This window comes from Argentina silus (genome assembly GCF_951799395.1).
Source record: "Argentina silus genome assembly, chromosome: 19".
Taxonomy (NCBI): Eukaryota; Metazoa; Chordata; class Actinopteri; order Argentiniformes; family Argentinidae; genus Argentina; species Argentina silus.
Genome location: NC_139673.1, coordinates 12165488 through 12190166, shown reverse-complemented (window position 1 = coordinate 12190166; position 24679 = coordinate 12165488). Strand labels below are relative to the sequence as shown.

General features: G+C 45.4%; 2 protein-coding genes across 2 annotated transcripts; both read right to left on the bottom strand.

Annotated features, from left to right (window-relative positions):
- Positions 1-1503: 1503 nt before the first annotated feature.
- On the bottom strand, positions 1504-11307 carry rbm26 (RNA binding motif protein 26). Its single transcript, XM_083691122.1, has 22 exons — positions 10873-11307; positions 10459-10577; positions 10042-10184; positions 9708-9799; positions 9313-9554; positions 8908-9189; positions 8408-8650; positions 8081-8221; positions 7827-7967; positions 7612-7720; positions 7312-7480; positions 6802-7038; positions 6374-6481; positions 6169-6237; positions 5949-6071; positions 5687-5761; positions 5222-5386; positions 4987-5091; positions 4444-4647; positions 4136-4222; positions 3837-3950; positions 1504-3198 (listed from the first exon to the last, which is right to left on the bottom strand). Exons 1-22 carry the CDS (start codon positions 10929-10931, stop codon positions 3109-3111), a joined length of 3117 nt encoding a protein of 1038 aa, XP_083547248.1. The 5' UTR covers positions 10932-11307; the 3' UTR covers positions 1504-3108.
- Positions 11308-14794: 3487 nt separating this feature from the next.
- cyp27c1 (cytochrome P450, family 27, subfamily C, polypeptide 1) lies at positions 14795-24346 on the bottom strand (the record flags this gene model as incomplete). Its single annotated transcript, XM_083691074.1, has 9 exons — positions 14795-14914; positions 15561-15764; positions 16026-16104; positions 16537-16703; positions 20706-20869; positions 21039-21248; positions 21705-21904; positions 22070-22260; positions 24056-24346. 9 exons carry the CDS (start codon positions 24344-24346, stop codon positions 14795-14797), a joined length of 1626 nt encoding a protein of 541 aa, XP_083547200.1.
- Positions 24347-24679: the final 333 nt, after the last annotated feature.

The window sequence follows — 24679 nt, the reverse complement described above, 5'->3', positions numbered from 1 at the left end:
ACACACACCAGAGCGTTAGGACGTATAACAGATGACAGGGTCTCGTCTTCTCTGAGCTCACACTGAGGAGGGAGCCATCTTCACTCCTCTGAGCCACTGGAGACAGGCTAATCATATCACAGACCAGGAGGACACGCTACAACATCATGCTACACAACATGCTACTACAATAGGCCTAACTCAACATCCTACTCACATACAATAGGCCTAACTCAACATGCTAGTCACATACAATAGGCCTAACTCAACATGCTACTTACATACAATAGGCCTAACTCAACATGCTAGTCACATACAATAGGCCTAACTCAACTAATTTAAGGGGCCCATGCTGGGAGATGAAGGGAGCTTTGGTGGAGGCATAGAGGAGAGAGGAAGCACAGGAGGCAGAGTAGGGGAAAAGGAGAAGGGCTAACTAAGTGATAAACAGCAAGTTGGTGCATGAGCAAATCTCATATCTCACAATTATCCATGCAAGCAGGGCCGACAAGCGCTGGGGGGTGGCAGCGGGGCGACATCATCAGCTGGCCTCTTCTCTGATTGGGTTATTTGTCCTCTCTTATGCAAATGAAATGTGACAGTGGCTGCTGAGAGCGGAGCGAGGTAGAACGATCCCTCACTGCAGGTGAGGGGTGGAGGGACCGAAAGGTAGAGACAGACTGGCACCTTCGTCTCTTATCAACAGGTTTTTATTTGTTGGTTGATGATTTAGTAATTTCATGTATGCAATGTACGTGACAAATAACTTTTGATTTGTTGGACTAGACATTTCTGGCACATAGTTGTTTATGGCCGGTTAGCTCAGTTGGTTAGAGCGTGGTGCTAATAACGCCAAGGTCGCGGGTTCGATCCCCGTACTGGCCAGGTATGTTTTGTCAAGTAAGTACATATGTATAGTGAGCACTCTTGGATAATTGGTTCATTCACGTCGCAACATTTTTATACACATTTCCCACTTGCAATTTCAGTTTCGATCGTGATTCTTTCTTTACGAAAAGATGAACAAATAAATAACCTTCATAACAGGTTCTATGGTGTAATGGTTAGCACTCTGGACTCTGAATCCAGCGATCCGAGTTCAAATCTCGGTAGGACCTGCCCAAGGTTTTGAACTGCATTTATAAATATCCAACATATAGCCCCCATACCAATAACAAACGTTGAATTGCGGGCTAAACTGTCCTGTAGTGTTGTTTAGAACATTCGTACTAATGTGGCGCAACTACATCAATGAAAATATCACTCTTCATTTGAAAATGTAATAACCACCAGGAATAAATGCTGTCTGTACGTCTAGTAGAAAAAACGCCTCCCTGTGCTATGGCTGCTCTGTGTAAAATCATAATTAATGTGAGTAGGTCTAAGCGTGATAACTCATCATCAAATCAGCTATATTGATAACACAGCACAACTGTCCACAAGAGTTCAACAATGTTTATCACAGACTTGATTTACAAATATATAATCACATTATAAACACATCATAATTCACAAATCATGGCATTATCAACATGTGACTGGTAAAACCCAGAAGAGATGGATGTGGCTCAACATGTCCATGGACGTCCTTGTTGTAGATAGCCAAGAGGCCGTCTGGGGAAGGGGTGCTCCGCTGGACCGCTGCCATCAGACGCTGGTTGGGCATGCTTGGTGCCTGGCTGCAGGAGGGAGGTTAGGTCCAGCTGTGTGTTGACCCGACATCTGAAGATAAGACACAGAACAATCACAAAACAAAGCAAAAGGAAAATTACCTCCAAGCACTACTTGGATTGAATGTATCTATCAGACCTGGGTCAAATACATAGGCCTACAGTATGTCAAATGCTTGATTGAGTTTGGCAGGTACAAATGGAACCAATAGAATATTCCCAATAGTGCATTCAAGCTATTTCAACTCCTATAAAAAAAGTCCACATTTTTTACATATGCATTTGTAAGTAAACTCAAACCACTGCAACAATCATTACTCATACAAGTACTTATATGTATATCTTGAATCATTCTGCTGCATGACTATTAAGGAAGTTGAGCCACTATACACAATATACATAGTACATTGTACAATACATGGCACAATAGAATTAGTTTAAAATAATGCAAAATAGCATCAGGACTCCAGCTACAGGAGCTTTCACGTTAATTAAAACACTTCCACAAGATGTTTCCAAACCCTGAAAGGGTTTGTTTGATCTAGTTTACGTTCACACACATTACACTCATCACACTGATGAAAGGGTATAACCATTTGTCTTACCGTGGGTCAGAAAGAGATACTGACATACCATACCGAGCCATACCATACCAAGCAATACAATTCAGAGCCACACCAAGTATGCTCATGGAAAGGTTTATGGAAAAGTGCTCTTTTGGTGAGAAAGGGGGGTATTTTTTGAAATGGTCTTTATTTTTTCAGCTTTTTTTAGCAGTGTTCTTTTTTTAGGGAAAACATTTTTTTCACTGATGTCATTGCCGCTTTCCCAATGTTTTTCGCTTTTTTTTTTTCTTTTTTTTTGCAGCTGATTTTTTTTCAGACCATTTCAATTCTTTATTTTTTTTACATTTCAAAATAAAGCCAAGAATCGTGAAGCAAAGCTGTCATACAAATCATTAAAATCCAGACATAAAATATTTACACAAAAGCGACTATGCAGAGGCCTAACTCTTCCACAGGTTGTTATGTGGTCTTCTCTGAACCATAAACATTCCACAAAGTATTGAACATAATGATCGTATCATAATTTGATCAGTCAAAGCTATCTTTTCAAAAGACATCTGGTCAAATTTTAACCAAATATAAGCAAAAATAAACTGTACCCTTGTAGGGGGTTACTGAACTGATTTGATATTTTAGTTAAAAAGCATGACAAATCACTTCTGTTATATTTACATTTCACTGGATCAAAATCACACAAGGTACTATTTTTGTCAGTATACTTTTTCGGCCAAACAAATGTAGTAACTGTTAGGGTCTAACAATAGTGAAATGCACCTAGTCATTAAAAAAACAGCCAATCAAAAACAGGAAAGCAAAAGTTGCAGTAGCATTTCCCCCTCCATGCCAGCGTAGCACACAGGGGGGGGGGGGGTGGTTCACTGGTTGGTCGACCTTCATCTGCGCCAGGGACGAGGCTCGTTGTCATCATCCTCTTCATCATCATCCTGGAGCAACGCATCATCAATCAGCGACTCCTCCTGGAACTGGAAAGGGCACATGAAGTGAGCTTCAAAACGCTATCCCAACTACCAACGGTCTGTTACTCCATCACTGCTAAGAGAACCATTCACTTGAAACACCAAACAGGTGAGGGTCCAGAAAGCGATATAGCAATAAGATTCATCTCGGAACCCAGAATCTCATCTCTCTATTGTGATTCTGGGGACGAAGAAAGTAAAAAGTGGGGACAGGAAGTTGTCAGCAAGTCTCCACCCTCCCTAAACATTTCACTGTAGCTTCACTTGAGTCACTCGCTTGTTTACAACTTCATTTGCACGCACTGGAAAAAATGACACGGTTAGCTGAAGAAGAAAGCTGAATTGTTGATGCCATTCATCATGAGCATTCAATTCTCTGTTGGAAAATAAATCACTGGATGCAACCACCTCCCAGCCCCACTTGCATTCCAGTTGCCATCAGACTCTCAGTTTAAATGGAGAGTCTTAGAGACTCTATTGTAAGCTATAAATGACAGATGCCCTTAGTGCTACAATGCTTTCAAATCCATTCCCCTTTAAAGCAAGAGCCTTGTTTAGCTAAAGATGAAGGCCCTCTCGAACAGTCATCCTCAGGTTCGGCCTCATCAGTGTGTGTGTGTGTGTGTGTGTGTGTGTGTGTGTACCTCGTCATCCTCTGGTTCAGCCTCGTCAGTGTCTGCAGTGCCGAGGGAGATGGCAGGCTTGTGCCAGGCCAGACGGAGCTCCTGGTTGTTCAACCTCAGACCGTGGACCGCCGCCTAGGAGGGAGAGAGAGGTTAGACAGGGGGGAGAGAGGGAGCCAAGAAGGAAGGAGGTAGACGATTGAGAGTAGAGAAAGGTGGAGAGGATGAGATTGAGGACAGCAGAGAGAATAGGAGGTGTGAGGTTAAGAGAAAGAAGGAATGGGAGTGATGAGGGGAAACAAAGTGAGTGTGTGTCCTACCTGCTCTGCTTCTGGCCTGGACCTGTAGGTGATGACTGCGCTCAGGGAGTGTTCGTCAATATGGCAGTCTTCAATCTCACCAAATTGCTTTAAAAAGGGGAACAGACAGGTGATATCTTGAACTCTAACTTAAGCAAATAAACTTTGACAACAAGACAAACAGAACGCAAAGCACAGTTTCTTCCTTCCTTTAACCATTCACACAAATAGGCTGGTATCACTGCACTTACAAGACAATGAACCCTTGGTTTACAGGAATTTAACGGAAACATTTCCTGCAAGAAACTAGCTGCAAGAAAATGTCTTACAGCAAAGTGTGGTAGCAGATCGACGCGGTCAGCGTCTGTGAAGCCAAAGATCTCTAGAGCCCGTGGTCGATGGTCCACCGAAGCGTGTAGTTGCGCCCCTCTGCCACGACCCCGCATCCCTCGACCCCTGCTCCGGAGGGCCCCCCGACCCCGCACATGGCCCCCTCTCCCCCGCCCTGGGGCCAGGATACCCCTCTTAGCTGCCTGGGGGGGGGGGGGGGGGGATACAGAGGATCACTCAGCAGACAGGGTCAAACATTTGTCACTCAATAGAATATGAGCAGAAAATGTTACGTTATGGTGGAAAGGCTTTACTCAAACTCTTTCACTAACAGTAAAATGACACCTTTTAAATAAATACATCCAGGCTCCTCAGCCATCCAAAAACAAGCTGCCAAATGTACTACAGCCATGTGATAGGATGAGGAACCAATGAAGTATGACAAGAGCGTGAGTGCCACCCAGTGGTATACAGAGGCTTTACACTAAACACTTGCCAACAAGACATTCTGGACCATGGACAACTATCTATTGAGTGCATACCTCTAGCTGCAGCTGCGTGTATTTGATCTTCAGCTGAGCAGTGTCTTCTCCTGACTGCATCTTCTGATACAGGTCCAGCTCTGTGTCCAGTAACTCTTTCTGGGCCTGCAGTGCAGAAGAACCAACACATTACATACTGTAGGGCTCAACACTGCTCAACAGCTCCATACAGAGTGTACACTAGTTAGTACACACTCTGTATCCATGGCGAACGTGTGTGCGTACTGTACTGTACCTGGGCCTTGCTCTTGGCAGCTCTGAGAGGGTTGTTGCTGGAGATGCCCTTGATCTCCTCCTGCAGTTTGGTGATGCTCTTGCTGAGCGTGCTCAGTGCCTCCATGATCCGAGCCTTGCCTTCTACCTTCATGGTCTTGTTCTTCTCCAGCTTGGAGATCAGCAGCTGGGGTTGGGGGCATAGAACATGATTAACACATGACGATGCATACAGCAGCTACTACACATACATTACAACGCTGTATTAAAAAGCAACAATCTAAAGATTTGAGGCTAGACCATTAAAGTTATAGACTTCACTTCCTAGGCATGACGATGTTGAGTGTTCTACCATTCTCCAAAGAGTCTTTGTTAGACCACTGCTACTGCACTGTCAGCTACTTGTTTCCCCCCAGCCAACTGAGTGTGTTTTCCAGGAAGCCTCTCACCCCCCCACCCCCTGGCACACTTGTCTCAAGGAGCTCACCTTCTGTGCCTCGATGTGCTTCTCCAAGATTTCCTGTTTCTTCTTCCTCACATCCTGTTGGAGCCGTAGGGCTTCCTGTGAAAGGAATCATGGGAAGTGTTCAAGCGCTTTGTACCACCACACAGACTCGGAGGTTCCTGCTTCGCTCATGATCAAAAGAGAGAGATAACAGATGACCATTTATTTTTCTCTTCCATTCCCTCCCTCCCGCTGCTCCTCCTTTCTTCCACCCTCGTTTCCTCCCCTCCCTCCCCATCCTCACATGTTTCTTCTTCAGTGCGTCTTCGGCAGTGGCCACGCCCCCAAACGGGACAGTCTTCTGGGCCGCTTTCAGAGCAGCCAGGTTGTACACAGTCTTCGTCAGACCTGTAGAGGTGGAGAAAACCTGAAGAGAGGAGAGGGTCTTTGAATTCAGAGAGAAGTTCCGGGTCTAGTCTATATATTTATGAAAGAGGAAGAGAAAACCAGCTGAAGACCCTCACCTTTGCCCCTGTGACTCCTGGTTTGGGTGAGAATCCCAGTCGCTCCTTCACCGAGGTCTTGGCTGCACTCTGCACAGAAAATAAACAACAATTATTTACTCCTCTTTGATGTCTTTTTTTTTTTTTTTTCTCTATCTGACAAAGACAAGGCAATCTTCCATCAAAAAAGAAACTGTGCATCCTCCAGACAGACGGACACACACACCTGAGAGGCTACACTGGAGTCTTGTGAGGGTTCGGAGTTCCCAGCAGGCAGAGGGCCGAGGCGGTCCTTCACAGACTGTTTGAGGGTGGTGGCAGAGAGGTGCTGGCTCTGTCGGACATCACCGGGACAACCACAACCAGTTAGAGGTGATCAACAACAACGACTTCTATCGCCAATACGAAGGTCAATAGCGATAACAACATAACCTAAGATTACTAACAGCTGCTCATTAAAATGACAATGACAACCACTTTTGCCAACAACAAACTTTTTTGTCAAACCACTTTTGACAACCACAAAGTCTCGGTACTGGCTGTGATACTAGAAAAGGGGAAGTGCGACTGTGACAAAGCCAAAAAGGAGTCTGCTTGAAATAATCTACACTGAAAACCCCCCCACAAAAACAGGAGAGGCACACTTGTACTTACCATGAGTGGCTGTGGGTATTGGTGTGGATGGGGTTGCCCATGGTTCTGTCCCTGTCCCTGGTTCTGCCCCTGGTTCTGCCCCTGGTTCTGGTTCTGGCCCGGCCCGTCCTCGTGGTGCCAGTGCACTCTGATAAAGCGGTTGTTGAGCACGGCCTCGGTGCTCTGCATGGCACGCCTCGCCTCCTCGTTGGTTGCAAACTGGATCAGAGCTCCCTCCGGATCATTCTGATAGGCCACCTACAGAGACACACCCACAGGAGGAGGAGGCGGGTCAGAGATGGAGATCGCAGATACATGCCGCCATCTCCTCTTTGGAAAATACAATTCCAACGTAATAGACCTACACATCATCACCACCGAGGTATGTCATCTTCATACATCTATGGAAACAACACCTCATGCTGTAACATCATTCAAGATCATGATAACGATGTGGAGGTAAAAGGCTGTAACCAGACTAGTAAATCCCAGTGCAGCCTGTATAGCAGACAGCCTATGAGGCTTCCTGACCTGCAGGTTGACGATAGTCCCGAACTTGCTGAAGTGCTCGTTGAGCTTGCTGATGTTGTTGAGCTCTGGAGGGATCTGCCGCACAGCCAGCTTTGCATTGGGAGAACCATAGGGGACCAGCGCCCTCTTCTGGTGGTATCCCTGGTGGTTGGGCTTGTTGAAGCTGGGTCTGGGGGAAGAGGATAGATGGAACTTATAGAGTAATTCCATAACAAAATGGGCAGGTATCCTGCACCTAGGTTAATCCTAAACTAAAAAGCATCTTCAATAGAGAGTCTCCACGTTGGTTTTAGGCCTTACTTGTCGAACCAGGGTTTCTTCAGGGGCATCCCTCCGTCGTGAGACACTGCCGACCTCTTCCTGGAGTCGGATTCCAGAACGATCCGCATGTTGTTGCTGTTGGACTTATCTGAGGAGTCAAAACACACACTTATGATTAAATACTGCCTTGAATCATGACAGAGCTGACTTGGAAGGAACACATTGACAGCAATATGCAAATGAGCGTGCCATACCTCTGTGTGGTAGGTCCACCTCCCCCATTGTCAGGCCAATCAGGTTGGGTCTTTGCACGTTGACCCTGTGTCGGTACACAGGTCTGGAAGTGCTGGTCATGCTGGGAGCCTCTGGGTTGTAAACGTCCGTCTCATAAGAGTCTGGGAAAGACAGGGAGAGAGTCAACAGTAGTTCACCAAGGAGTATGCCACCAAGGGTGAAGAGCATGAACGTAATGACCATACACAGACACAGAGCTCTGTCTGGGGCTTACCGGTGGGGAAGAGCGGTGGCGGGACCTGGGGGATGGAGGGCCGTATCCCGGAGGTGACGATGGTGGGGACAGAGCTGGTGATGGAACTGGGGGGCGCGTCCATGCCCGAGGCCTGCAGGGGGGGCAGGGGAGGAGGGGGACCTAGGGGAGGTATGGGGAAAACAAAAGTCACTGTAGGAGAGGAGGGGGGGCGTGGGTAAAAACAAGATTCAATATGTAATGTGAGAAAGAGAGGTAAAATACAGAGAGAGAGAGCCTGAGAAAGTGAGAGCATTTCTTAAATTTCATTTATGAGCAGATAAGAAGGTATAATCCTCAAACTCATACCTGCAACGGGTGGGAGGCTGGGTGGCAGGGTGCCAGGCGGGGGCACCGGTGGCCTCAGGTTGACCGGGGGGGGCGTCATGAGGGGGGGCGGGGGACCAGGGGGGGGGCCCTGGGGGTCCACCCCGGGGATGGGCGGCGGGGGCTGGAAAGGGAGCATGCTGGGAAGGTTGACGTCCTCCACCACGACGGGGTCGCTGCCATGGTCGAACGGGCACATGTCTCCACGCATGCAGAAACCCTTCTCTGGAAACACAGACACACACAGAATAGTAACACACTGTGGTGGTGGAAGAGGCACATATGTCTTCCAACATGCAGAAACCATTCCCTGTTAAGTAGAGTCAAACCGTATAAACAGTACAAAAAGTCTTTATTTGAATCACTCTGCTCATTCCAATCAAAACAATTAATCATGCAAAATGTGCAACTGTCTCTATTTTGGAATAGTAGTATACAGGTGTAAAGCCAGCATTGTAGTGTGAGCCGGTTTGAGCCCTTACCATCGTAGTCACGGCAACGTTTCCTTTGCTGAGGGGGTGGGCCCCGGGTGAAGGGGACGCGGTCTAGCGGGTGGTCCGGTTGGAAGTCGGACCAGCTCTCTGTGGTGCTGCTGTTACCATGGTGAGAGGGGGCGATGACGGTAATGGTGCTGCTCAGGGTCGGCACAGGGAAGTGGGCAGTGGTCGTCGTGGCAACCAAGGGCACTGGCGTGTAGCCTTCGCCACCGGCCTCTGTCCTGTCCGCACGGTCTTGGTCGTACTTTGCCTTCGCAGCATCCCTTTCTGTAACAAGAACCACATGTCATGATTGCCCCCCCCCCCGGGATTCAATGTCAGGACACCCCTATTCAAGGGACTTGTGGCACAAAATACACACACACACACACACACAATACACACACACACCTCTACTCCTGGAGCGCGTCCTGCTGTGTGTCCTGCTCCTGCTGCGGTCTCTGTCTCTGTCCCGGTCCCTCTCCCTGTCTCGAGTACGGTCGCGGTCTTTGCTCCAGCTGCGACTTCGGCTGCGGCTGTAGGTGCGACCTCTCCTCCTATTGTAACGGTCCCTGTAGGAGTCTCGCCTCGGGGGGTTGCGGTCGTAATCTCGCTTCCTTGGGCGGTCGTCTCTCTTGCGGTCATCCGCTCTCCTGAGACAGATGGACAGATACTCACTAATGAAAGTGGTTGACAGTCAAGTGGTACTACATGGAGAATGTAAAGAGGCAGTGTACACACTCAACGAGTCAGGTAACACACACACACACACACACACACACGAAAGGGCATGTTATGTTTTTCACCTGCCGTCTCTGCTGTAGCGTGAGCTGGACTGTGGGGGGCTGTGGTTCACTCTCCTGGAGAACTTCTTCTCCCTGTCCTCCTCCCTACTTGGCTGGAAAAAAACAAAACATAGATCGGCTTAATACACACCCAGAACCGCAGCAAATCATTTTACCCTGGTCCAAAACTACCCATTGTGTATCTTATTTTCAACATCAAACTGACTGTCAATCTGAAAAAGCCATATATCTCTTATTTAGAACTACTTTGAGTACTTCAAGTGCTTATTCATAATGGATTTCATCAAGAGACAGGAGGGCAAAGCCGATGTGAATAAGCTATTCAGTCAGTCACCTCATCTTTCTTCTGCTCATCTTTCTCCGTTCTCGGATGCACCTCCGCTCTGACCACCGAAGAAGCTAGCGGCAGGTCCAGCTGAGGTAGGTAGCTTTTGGTGTTCACAGCTTCAAAGAGTTTATCCACAAACAGCTGGGTCTCTGGAACAAGTAAACAAACAAAATACTAATAATTAGACAGTAGGGACAGACGCTGACTGTGTCCATAAGAATCAATGCTATACCATACCAGTAAGATATACATTTTAATCCTAGTCTAAGAATGTATTATTGTTTTAATTGACATGTTATATAGGTAGCTACAGTGGGTGAGTTTACTGGTTGGTCCCTCTCAGTGAGGTCACAAGAACCTGTTTTGAAACAATCATGCAGGCATCACCATTTCTTGTCACAACTGAGCTACTGTATCTGGTACCTTTCTGAAGAAATACATCCAACTGGTCGATGCATAGAGCTTTCAGCTCCTTTTCACTTTTGTCTTTCTTCACCAAGGCAACGACATATTTAGCGAGGGCAGAGGGGTCTGCATCACAACTGGAGAAAAGCAAAAACATAAACGAAGTTTATCAGACTTGGTTAGCAAGCCAGTACAGTAGCTAGTTCGTGCCGCCTACTTTCATAGAAGAGTTGTGATTGTTGTTGTGATATCAGTGATGCAGCAATACAATACGAAAACCATTTGGTCTCTCATCCTTGAATCATATAAGAGAAGTTAGCTACTTGTTGGCCAGTCGTTAGGGTTGCAGACAGTGCATGCTGCTTACTGATGTTAGCTTGCCAGCTAGCCAGTTGGCTAATAATACCACACTAGCAAGCTAGCTACACTTACATGGGTTCGAGGGTTTTGGAGAGCCACGTTTTCAAGGCATCGAGGTTTTCAATTATCATCTTAGACACCGCTTCAACTTCTCTTCCACTTAGTAGCCAGAGTTATCAGATCCTTCCGAAATGGCAAGATCTGTCCAAGGAGTCAGCACACATCAGCGTCTAGTGACTTCAATGTGTTTACTCCGGGCTCTCTCATATAAGCTAGCTAGCTACGCTTCTGAGTCTCTCGAGTCAGGCCCAACGACGTGCTGTGGCTTAAGTTTCCTTCTGTTTTACTTGCTTTTTGTACGAGTTATAGCAATGCAAAGGGGGGCGTCTATTTGATAGCGACTAGACCCTCACATAAAACTAGTTTCACAGTTTGCAGAATTGTAATATCTTAGGTATCCAGTTATGGTTAGCTACATATTCTTCCCTCATGCAAGTAAATAATGGCGACTATTTACTCCCGTTGTAATCTCGCTGCAAGAGATCGCGAGAAATGATGAACACCTCTTGTTTAACTGCAATCACATCAATGACTGTTACTAGGTTTCCTTATACAGTATATATAAATATATATAATAAGTATTGTATATAGTATAGTATATAGTAAGTATATAATATTGTATATAGTAAATATTGTATCTCTACAAAGATAGGTTTGAATAATTGACCAATCAATCAATGTAGTTTGAATGTTCCATCAAAGGGAATCCAAAATAGGACTGAAAATGAAAAGATCCCTCTGAGGGGTCCCCATGGGCCCCTCCACAATTCCTGAGTGAAACTAGTGTAGTAGTGAAGGGTTTGTCAGATACCACAACAGCCAGTTGCTTACAGTGAGATTAGTCTCGAAGTAAACATGAATTATCCCTAACTGTTACTGTGTGTATCATTTATGAGATAATATGCACTTGCATCACATCATACATGCACTCTTATAATCAATGAATGAATATCAATGCGTGAAGATATATATATAAATCTTTATTTGCCAAGATTTAACTTAAAGATCAACTCAAGATACTTACTCAAGATCAATCAGCACGCTATTTATTTCACAATGATCAGTAATCAAATGTTATATCAAAATGTTTCCGATAAAGGTATAACAAATTGTGTTGTTGTTGACTACAAAGACAACATGTGTTAATTCTTAAACACACAAGGAATGAGCAATAAATCACTCCTATTAACACACAAGTTATGAGAATCATCATAAAGTCATTATTGGTTCACAGTCTCACTGGGCCAACTACAGTAGAATATACATGTTACAAATACCAAATGTGACACAAAGACTGCAGTGGCTGGTCCCATAGGCTAGGGGAAGCTAAGCTTTCCCAAAAGTACATTAAAATATCTTCACAAAAGTGATATAATAATATATGCCATTTAGCTGACACTTTTATCCAAAGCAACTTACATTGCAGTGAGAGCATACATTTCAGTATATATGGTCCCAGCAGGAATCAAACCCACAACCTAAGCGTTGTTAGCACCATACTCTACCAACTGAGCCACAGAGGACCACACTCCTGTGATTATCAAAGTGAGTCATTTATTGTCAAACTAAGCAGAGGCGTTTATTCCAGCAACAGTCGCATTTGGCTCCTTCACCAACGACTGGTCTCCTACTCAAATCGTAAACCTATACACGATAGTAGGCTATATGTTCCCAATTGCTTGTCCTGGTTGACATTTTTATTTATACTGGCAGGTGAATATGGAAGGCAGAACACCATATGAGGCTGGTGGAGTGGTGGAGTCATTAACAGCTTGTCTTGCAAATGGCACATCACTGGTTCAAATTGTGCTATGGACAACAATATTTGCTAATTATTGTTGCTAATGCTATTGTTTGCTAACGCCTTCCCCTGACAACTTACTCATACCTTAAAGGTAGACTCTGGGATATGACGTCATAGCAAAACGAGCAGGGCGACACTGCCAGAGACCTTCAAAAACGAAGATGCAACAGACTAGAGAATATACACAGTAAAGGTGAATGCGATTGGCGCATGCCCCTCTGCCATCTTATGTCGGAGGGCAGTGTTCACTACAATATCTTTGATAAAAGTTGCTGTTTTCAAGGGCGTGATGTCTACCTTTAACCACTTGAAGATAATGAGCTTGTTTGACTTCAAATCCGACTAGAATTCAGGCTAGGCTAGGCGAGAACAGTCTGGGGCAGTGTACCTGTGCAGTCTCATGTTGGACAATGAAGTGCAATTCTGACTGCATTACTTGAAAACATGGCAGTGACAACATGATGGCTACTGAAATTCTCAATAACACATAACACCACCATCAACTGAGCATACAATATATGTGCAATAAATAGATCTCTCAAATACCATAATGATTTATAAATACCATAATGATTTATAAATACCATAATACCATAATGATTTATAAATACCATAATACCATAATGATTTATGGGGGTTCATTAGAGTGAGAAGAGGTGGGTTCCTCGACCATTGTACACAATGCTCACTGTGCCCCATTGGTCGAGCTTCAGCTCCACTCAAAAAACAAACCACAGCCCATGGATACAGTCAGGTGGCCAAAATGCACACAGAACAAATAGTAATATAAAATGTATTGCATAAAAATGCATTTCATTTAGCCGTGTTTTATTTCATGGTTTATAACTGTAAACAGGCCCTACATGTATGCTGTCATGTCAAAATGTGTAGAATGTGTAGAATTGCTGGAAATGTGTTTTGACCCCCTGACCCCCAAAAAGAAATAGCTTCCCCAAACTTGAAACCCATGCTACACCTAACACGCACGTCCACGCACGTGCGTGCATCGGTGAGTATGGGAACCCAATGCAGGTCAGAAAAATACTGAAACACCAATCAGATGTCACTCTGAATCAAGATGACAGTGTCCATTAATGGCATTTCCTGGATTCACTGCACCAATTACATCTCTGATAGGAATCCAGTGAAAAATGTTGTGTCACTCTTATATATTTACATAAAAAATATCTTAGTATAAAAACCTAATATACCACATAACAGACTAGCCACCTTTGAAAATAAAACTATTAACAAGTAAACTTGCGGGATGCTTTGAGGGATATTTTCACTTTCTGTGTCATCTCACTGCTCAGAGCAGGATAAGAAGTTTACAGACTGCACCTTGCAGTCTCCATGACAACCAAATACAAATAACTGAATACATTCTTCATAAAACCTCCAGACCGTTATACATTCACTCCCTTTAACAAACCCTTCATCTTTCCCACATGTACATCACTAGCACTGTCTCAGTCCAAGAAGAAACCACACCAGTTAAGTAACTCACTAGAAAAGGGTTTTTGATCTTATAGGATTGGGGTGGGTAAGTGTGAGAGTGTGTGCATGTAAATGAGGTTAAAGTAGATTATTCCAATCCCCATTTCAGATTGGATTTATGTCACTGACTCAATGACTAATATACAGAGTATTAAGGTAAAAACCCTATGGAACTGCTGTGGAGACTTCTTCCACTATTTACAGTAAATGATTGATCACAACAGTGTTCCTATGTGCTGTGCTCGGTCAGCTTCTGCCTTTGACCAAACCTTACTATCAGACATGTAGTTAAAGTCTGAGTGGAATCGCACCACAGATCTATATGGTAAATATCTGTGAGCTGAGGAGGTCAGACGAAACTACCAGGCAATGTGTTCAATATCCTGAATAGTGGTTGCTTCATACATATAACAACATACGAAGAGTTGAATTCCAAAACTCTATATACCCATTAGCACAATTATCATAAAAAATCTAAATAATCAAGATTGATTACAACTTCAAAAATATGATGTAAGCAAATAACATAACCTAGCTAATATCCTTTGAAATGTATCTTAAAGGGGTTTTTACATAGGACAACATACATACATAGAGGAGTAGACTAACAAAGAAAGATATCACAGTATGTGCCTAGGGTTGTCTGTCGTTGAACTGCAGGTTGATGGGGGCAGCGGGGCAGAGCAAGCCGTGGGTTTTAGCTTTCACGTCATCATTGTTCGGAGACACACCGATATGGAACCTCTGGATGAGCTGGAAGACAGACACACACCGATCAACCACAGGATCAACCACAGGAGTACCAGAATACTATTCATGGGAATATTGATTCTGGTTGATTCATAAGTGACATGATGCATTAGTATTACAGTTGTCAGATCAGTTATAGGCTGCTCGATCAGGCCCTCGTCTCTGTCCACAGAAGGAATAGTTCTGTCTTAGGCCAAGCTGCTTGTCCCATTTCCATAGTCAGCATGGTAAACACGTTGACCTCGATGGGCACCGGCTACCCATAATAAGATAGAGAGCTGTCAAACTTGATCCCGCTGTTATAAAATTGACTAATGTTCACTATTTCCCCATCATTCCAGAAACAGAGACAGTTTGAGTTGTGTTGTGAAATACACACAAGGCCCAGTCCAGAAACAATCAGTGATTGGACAACAGTGCTTGTCACATTTGAGCCTAGTGTGCCAAATTTGAAGGCCCGGACAGCTGAGGTGACAAAAGCTTTCTTTGAATTCTACGGATCTCTGTAAGCGCTCAGTAGAGCACCTGGGTTTCTGAACAAGGTCCAACATCACCTGTACTGGGGAGAGATAATCTGGATACCGATAATTAGTTGTTTTTTGTTTGCGTGTTTGTGTGTATGTGTTTATGTGATAGTATATATCTATACCCGTGTGAGCACCAAGTGCATCTCTAGCTCTGCTATTCTCCTGCCGATGCAACTTCTGATGCCGTAACCAAACGGGATAGAGCCAAAGTTATCCACCCGGTCCGTAGTGTCTTTCCTTATCCAGCGTTCTGGACGGAAGTCCTTGGCTCCGGGGAAATTCTCATCTTCCATGGAGGTAGAGTAATGACATAGGGCCAGCTGGGTCTAGCAGAGAGAATAGAGGGAGAGAAAGAAAGGATCAAGGCATGAGTAATGTTGGATAGTGTTACATCTGGTTTTGCTGTAATGTTTTTGGCAACATTACATCCCCTCTCACTTCATGTCTTGTTTAGGCAGAATATTATCCCTGGATTCACACACACACACACACACACACACACACACACACACACACACACACACACACACCACACACACACACCACACACACTCCTGGCTGATGTGTAAGCACCCTGGGGTACTTACCCCTTTAGGGATGAAATATCCGCCCACCACCAAATCATCTTGGGTAATCCGACCATTTCCCGGGAGAACGGGAAACAGCCTGCTCCCAGAGAGGGGTGAGGGAGGGGGGGGAGTGGGGTGACAAAGCATTTGTTATTCAATCAGTCATATAGATAATTGTTCTCTCACACAGAGTTTTAACTTCAGAGACGAGGCAAGAACAGAGAGAGGGAAAAGAGGGGGAAAGACAAGCATTTGACTATTATAGTTGAGACAGAGGGAGTGAGAGAGAGACACAGGCACAGAGAGAGAGGGTAAGCCAGGTTGAGTTGAGAGAGAGAGAGAAAGAGTGAGAGAGATGATTTCCCATCATACATTTTTATTTTGGGCAACATTGAATCGTAACATATTATAGTATATGACAGCAGGGCTGTCGCTATTAAAAGTGAGCAGGATTAAAACATCTCTCCTACTTCTGGTTAAAATAGCATGTGACCAACAATAGAGGGCTAGCCAGGAGAGTGATATGCACCTGAGTGTCTCTTTGACCAGGCCTCTGATGAGAGGAAGGCGGGCCACGTCGTCTCCTGTGGGCATGACTCCATCTCCCAGCGTCCTCGTCACCTCCTCGTAGATCCGTTGCTGCACCTCAGGGTGGCGGGCCAACAGGTAGGTGGCCCAGGACAGGGTGAACGACGTCTGAGGAGTGGAGAAAGAGGAAGATGAAGAGAGAGAGAGAGAGAGAGAGAGAGAGAGAGAGAGAGAGAGAGAAAGAGAGACATAGGAGACTAGGGTCAGACATTTTGTTTGTCTTTGACGGAGCGTCAGCTTAATGGATGGGAAGGATGGCCATAAAGAATCCTATTACTCTATGAAGAATGGGGTTAAGCGTTTTGCAACATCCATCTTTTAAATGGTATTTGCACATTTTAAATTGTATAGGGGAAGGATACGTTGTTTCCTGGTGAAGAGAATGTCAGAGAAACTGATAGTTAGTTGTGTAAATGTTATTTAGGTCATGTTATGTATCGAAATGTAATGTATGTTATGTATCATGCATGTTAGGAAAAAGAAGCAGAGAACCAAAGTCCAACCGTCTGGCTGCCCTCTGGGTCACTGCTCCCCAAAGCTGTCAATCATATCCACCTTATTCACCGACTCTTACCTAAATACCTGTTATTTACCTACCTTCCTCACTCACTCATCCTCTCCCCTCAAACCCCACTTTTATTTACACAATGACACAGGGCCAACTAGTTTACACAGGGCCAATGAGTTGAACCAGTTCTTCAACAGGTTTGACTCGGGGGCTCATTGTCTCCCTCCCCCCAGCTCCACCAACGACTCTCCACTCCATCCTCCTTCTCCTTCTCCTCCCCCCAGCTCCTCCAGCCCTACTCAGCTACTGGACCAGCTCCCCTCCCCTCCCCCTGCCCTGTCTGGACCCATTCATACCTCTCACCTACCCCTTTGTTCCATCCAGTACCCTCTCCCTTTCCCTCTCCCTCTCCAGCCCCTCTGACTCCATTCACACCTCCCATCCATTCCCCTCCTCCTTCAGCCCCACCATTTCCTCACTTCACAACTCTTCAGCGCCCCCCATCATTCTGTACCCCGACACCACTGCCACAGCCAACGACCCCCTCAACACTCCCCGCTCCAGTGTCTTCATCAGCACGGCTCAGGTGAAGAGAGAGCTGGGGAAATCAGAGGGAGCTGGGACAGGAAGGAAGGCTGCGGGCCCTGATGGTGTGAGCCAGAGGGTGCTTAAAGTCTGTGCGGACCAGCTGTGTGGAGTACGCCAGTATCTCTTTAACCTGAGCCTCAGTCTGGAAAAGGTCCCATCAATGTGGAAAACATCTTGCCTGGTAACGGTACCAAAGAAAAGGAACACCAGTGTTCTGAATGACTATAGACCAGTAGCCTTGACATCCCACATCAGTTTGCTTACCAGGCAGACATTGGTGTGGATGATGCCATCATCTACCTGCTACTCAGAGCTCACTCCCATTTAGATAAGGCTGGCAGCACTGTGAGGGTCATGTTCTTTGACTTCTCCAGTGCATTTAACACCATACATCCCTTACTACTTGTGGATAAGCTGCCGAGGATGCAGGTGGACTCCCCCATTGGATTATAAACTACCTGACCAACAGGCCATAGTTATACAGCTGCAGGGATGTGTGTCGGACTGGGTGGTGAGCAGCACTGGCTCCCTTCCTCTTCACCCTCTGTACCTTGGACTTCAGGCACAACACAGATACTGTGAGATGTGTCAGTGGAGGCCAGGAGACAGAGTACAGAGGACTGGTGGACAGTTTTGTTGAGTGGTGTGAGCAGAACCACCTGCTACTCAACATCAGCAAGACAATGGAGATGGTGGTGGACTTTAGGAGGACTAGGGTCCCCCTGTCTCCTGTTTCCATCCAGGGAGAGGACTTGGAGGTGGTCCAGAGCTGGCTCGAGGGCTGGGATGGGAGGCTGGGGATGTTAAATCATACTGGACTGTTCTTACTGTATATAATGTTTCAGATGTCTATTTTATTTTATTATTCTATTGTCACTTTATTTTGTTGTTGTTGTTGTTGTTGTTGTTTGTGATGTGAGCTGTTGTAACGCCTTAATTTCCCTATCTATCTATCTATGATTTAGCAGACTGTCTAATCTACAGTTGCTTACTGTACAATGATGAGTGCATTCAACTTAGTTGAGTAATGCTGCATTCATGATAAATTGGAAACTCAGAACTTCTGAGTTAAAATTAACCTTAAATGAAGTTATTTGCATAGAGCTTCCTATTAGTTGATTGTTATACTCTCCAAGTGGGAAACTCGGGTGTCATCTTTCTAAAACATTTTGTTTCCAAGTCGTAAATTTCCGACTTTTCTAGTTCCGATATGTCACAAATGCAGCACAATACAACCACTTATCACCATCATACAAGTGATGCATCTCTCCTTATCTACTACAGTCCCACACATTTCTGTAACATTTCCTCCTTCCTTCATTCAAATCAAACCATTCCGCCCACCAACTCTTGTTATCACCATGACCCTACCCCACTTTACCCAGTCCACCCCTCCCATCTGCTATGTGCTAGAAGCCATTGGGGGAAAAAGTTTTTAAAGTTGCGAAACAGGCTAATCAGGCCAACCGTTTCAACCTTTTTGTTTTTCATCACACCTAGTGATGGTGAGTAATCAAGTTAAGTGTGACAAGAACTATCAAACCCATTAACATACATGTATCGCAATTAAGTTGATTAGTCACTGATATGGTTGGCCTGATTTGCCTGCGTGATAAGAATGATCAAACCAGTTCAAGTTGGTATGACATGGAGATGTTAATGATTTGTAAATTGCTTCAGACCGGGTGAGTAATCAAAGGGGTAAAACACTACAAGAGCTGATGGAAAACTACAGTTCTTGGTTCAGACCTCTCAGCTAGACCCAGAGCATGGACCTGCTCTACTGCCTGATACACAGGTAAAGGATTCCTAAAACCCAGAAGTTGTTGTCATCCTTTATTTCCTTCCAAAGCCCCTGCTATTTAATCCATGTCGTAAGGAGCAGGAGTGATCACGTGACACATCTCTCTCTATCTCACTATCTCTCTATAACCAAACTCAATCTCTCTCTCTCTCCCCCTCTTTCCATCCCTCCTCCTCCACCCCCTCTCATCAGCCACACCCCTGTGTCAGTCTCACCTAGCCTCTACCAGCTAGGTTCAGTCTGAGGTCACCGTCTCACGGAGGAGGATCAGAGGATCAGAGCCCCCCCCCCACCCCACCCCCTCTCTCCCTCCCCAAGCCTTCCCTTGGCTGGCAACACCTCAAACAGAACCATAGGGAATCAAATGACAGTTCCCTGTGGACTCCCCCCCATCCCCACCTCAACTCCCCCATCGCCCCCTCGCCCTTCAGACCACAGCTGCACAAAGGCAGCGCCACCACAGAGCCACCTGTCACATAACTCTAGATGCGCGTAACACGTCCTGACAGCCCTAGTGTACCCTGGCTAAAGACAGATGCACCGAGGGGTCAGGTAATGGCTAAGCTAAGCCAGCCCCCCTGTGAGGATGTGACCGTTGCAACAAGTTCAACCAAAACACATACACATACACCCCTTCTCTCTCCCAACCCCCCCCCCCAAAAAAAAACCCTCCTCCATTCATACTTCACTTTAATCTGACAACACACACACACACACACACACACACACATACACACACACACACACACACACACACACCCTGCAGTCCTGGGGCATTCATACACATATGCCAGGCAACACACACACACACACACGAGCATGCACGCACACACACACACACACACACACACACACACACACACACACACACACACACACACACACACACACACACACACACACAACACACAGAGTGAGACATCTGGTAGAGAAGAGTACAAAGGCCCCCTGTGTGGATCTAACAGACAGAGACAAATTACAAGAAACAAAACCTGAGTGAGAAAAAGCTTTGTAACAAGATATTTCATAACCCCCTTGGTTCACTGCACTGACCTGACGCTGGCACAACTATAGAGGCACAGGGGTGACCCACCACCCCTCTCTCTCTCTCACACACACACACACACACACACACACACACACACACCCACACACAACCTCCCCCCCCCCACACACACACACACAAACTCCTGGGCACCACAAGCCTCACCGTGTCCACTCCAGCCAGCAGCATCTCAGTCATGTTGGCGTAGATCTCCTCTAGGTTCATCTCCCTGGTAACCAGCATGTGTGTGAGCAGCCCCCCCTTCACAGTCTCTCCTCTGGCCAGCTGGGCATTGATTTCCCTTAGCCTCTTATCAACATGGAACTGGCCTGAAGAGGGGAAGAAAGGATGGGGTGGGGGTTTGGGTTACATAACAGTCAGGGAGACCATTCTCACCATTCTCTCAGTCCAAAACGACAGAAGAAGATTAATTGTGAAGACAAATGTACATGAATTTATTTTCATGTATTATATGTGATTTGGGACCATGCCACTTACTGAAACGGAAGAGGCCGTCCCAGGAGTTGCAGAACTCCTCCCAGGGTTTGGGGATGATGGAGCGGAGCCATTTGGGGATGGCGCCAGCGTACATGGTGGTCTTGAAGGAACTGAACATGAGGTGGAGGGCGTTTATGTAGTCCTGACTCTTCTTGGGGATCTCGTCATCCAAGCAGCCCAGTCGACACTCATACAAGATGGCCGCCACACCTGGGAAGTGTAATAACAACATGTTTTATTTAACCAGATAAGTCAGATAATGTCCTGGCCAAGAGGCACAACAATGCAACATTACATAGACAACACACAATACAGCTAAAAATACAATTAAAATAAACCACACTATTTACAGTGGAAAGGTAAATACTACACAGCAATGAGACACATTCAGGAATGAGAGTGAGCAGTCCAGCCATATACCAACGTATTTATAGCATTCATCTAAGCATATCGTTTTTGCTATATATTATTTTATTCTCTCTGTTTTTAATTGTTCTACATACAGTATGAGTTAATAAACGTTACTTAATAGGGAAACAAGGCATTGAGGAAATGGATGAATCTGAGGTGAATGTACTCCATGGCTCTGTGTCCCTCTCCCCTTCCTCCACTCTCTTCCCTCCTCCTCCCCTCTCCTCCCTCCTCCTCCCACTGCCCAAAACACACCCTCCATAGCGTATTTGAAGAAGAGGTCGTTGACGTTGAGTATGGTGCGTCCGTCGGGCTGCTGGCTGCGTAGCACGCACACCCTGGTCAGCAGGTCCCCCACCACCTTGTTGACGTCATCGGAGAACGCTGTGACATCCCGTGGCCGCATGATCAGCTGTCTGAGAACACTACGCATCTTCAGCCAGTCCTCACCTTCACTGGAGAGACAGAACACAGCAAAAATCTAAGATGACAACACACACACACACACACACACACACACACACACACACACACACACAACCACTCCCTCCTTTTCTGGAAAGTTCTCTAATGATCATGTCTGTGTGGTTTGACCAGAGGTCATAGGGTCAGTGACTCACGCAGATATGAGTCCAGTGGAACGCCCCCTCAGGTCTCTGTACTCCTTCCAGGACTCCATGTTGGCTCTCTGGGGGGTCACGCCCTCCGCCCTCAGCACATGGGCCATGAGGTCACGACCTGCGATGGACACCACAAGCTGGGGGCCGAAATGAGACTTGAAGATCTTGCCGTACTTCAGTCTGTGCTCCATCTGCAGAGGGGGGAGAATGCATTGAGGTACAGGGGGCCCGGTCGATCAAAGTTCTGTTAACACTTTAGTATGGGTAACACTTATAAGGCACTATTTGTAGCTGTTTAAGTGTTTAAGAAATAGCTAATTGGGCAATTTTGGGGTATTACTAACAATTTATTAGGTATTTTCTCAATGCTTTCTCATGTTATAAGTCATGTAGTAGCTGGCCAGTTAGATGTGATTTCAGCAATGACTGGCTCCCATTTGGGGATTGCACCAGGGACCTTGGGGTTACTCGCTAGCCTCCCTAACACCAAGGCCAACCTTAACCCCAATAACATTGTTGTGTGTGTGTGTGTGTGTGTGTGTGTGTGTGGGGGGGGGGGGTTCTTGAGGGGCTAGGTAGAAAGCAAACACTACGGAAAAAAAAGGCTACAAATGAGTGCCTAATATGTTTTCATTAAAATAGTGTTACCTAAGTTCTTTCTAGTAGTAAAACGTATAGCTCAGAGTAGAGGCAGTGGGAGTGTGTTGTCAAGCATCCTACTCACACTCTCAGTGAGGAGAACGATCAACTCATGTGAATGAATTTCATCTCGACTTTAGTGATACTGTATTTCTAGCTGCAAAGGACATGTTGATGATGTTCTTTAGGTTGTTACAAACATTCAATATCAAATGCAGTCCTGTCACCTTTGTCACGCTGTTGGTTCACAGTTTGTGATATAATTGAATAAGAATATATCATACATTATAATAACACAAGTAAATGAACATAATAATGCACCTTTTGTTCACCCTGAGGGTAAACAATGTGTATGGTGTATAGGCCTTATCATTGTACCACAATAACATAGTACCACCATATCATGTGTTTTTTTAACATATGAAGGCAGATTGTTATTTAATCATTTGACTTTGAGTGGTGTATATAGATCCCTGGATAATGCTTGGCGCTGTAATTAATTCACGTTTGAGTTTTTGCTCTGTTAATGGTTGTCTACTGATAGACCCAAATCATCGCTGTTACACTGGAGTTTCCCCGTTGCTAAAGCGCATGCAAGGATTATTTTCATACAGAAAGCGCAAAAGACTTTCCCGTAGATGGGGTTTCGGCATCCCTCACCTCGTGACACAAATCAAATCGAATTCAATCTCTCTGTGGACAATAGATGCAAATGTCAGTCTTTGTTAGGCAGAGACTATTTCCTCCCTGCATCACATGTGCAAATGTTTAGATAAAAGGATGATGGTTAAACAATGCCCCCCACCAGACTACTTCCGTTTGGACAATCAAATACACATCCCTGGCACGCTCTCTCTCCAAAGGCAGGAGTCTTCAGATTATAGAAGGAGGGACCTCTCCAAACTGTGCTTGGCAAAATAAATGTGTATCGAGCATCAGTGCACACAAGTATTTTGTGCGTTAAAGAATTGAATCATATCTCTCTCTCTCTCTGTCTTCTCTTCATTCCATATTCTGCATTGCAGAAGTTTTCGTATTGACAAAGCAATCTATTTTTCTAGACTTCACACCTAAAAGGCTCCAGTCACAGTGCGGCGCATCCTCATGTGAACTGGGCTAGGCAGGAGGGAGTGTCTCTTTACGCAACTGTCAGAGCAGAAGCAGCCTATACTGGTAGTGTAATACTACACTGAGGGTGTTCTTGTACAGTAAATGAATGGTACCGGCGCGAATGATCTGACGCTCACATACACGTTGTCCATGCCAAATGTGCAAAACAAAGTTAAAAGAAAAAAATACAACAAAGCAAACTTTTCCTTTTGCAATTAATCACGAAAGATATAATACCTGAATTTCATGGATTCTAGTGAACCCATCTCGATAAAAGAACTCCACTAAATTGCTCATGGCACCAGGTCCGGGCATCTCCTTCAAAGTTTTGATGCGGGTGTCCTTCTTGACCTCCGCTGGAGTAACCAACCCCTCTGATATCGTCTCTTCTCCGGCTGCAGTGATCCGTATTGACTTGCTGTTTACAGAATTGTGCAGTGCGCGTGCAGTGGCAGAAAACTGCTTATTTAGCAAGTCGCCAAGAAGACTCTTGCAACGTAGGTGCAGAATTTTATTCTGAAGTGCCATTTTCTACCGGTCGATGTACTATGGACGAAAAACAAACTTGAAAACTTAAAAAAAGAAAAAAAAGTTCACATCTGCTTTGCGCACAGAGACATGTTTCGTGCACGTGAGAGGTCTGTCCTCGGCGGTGCGTGTTGCTTAAGATAGTGGGCCTACAGGGCTGAATAGAAGTCTTTAAAAAGTCTCTTATGCAACCGAAGGGCTGGAATTGAATTGGATCTTCTGACACAGGGAGGGAGACAGCGGTCTATATATTCGGTTGTGGGCGTTTCCCCCAAAAAGCTAATGGCCTTTATTTCCCATTGTGAAACAGGGATGGACTACGACGTGCCAAAC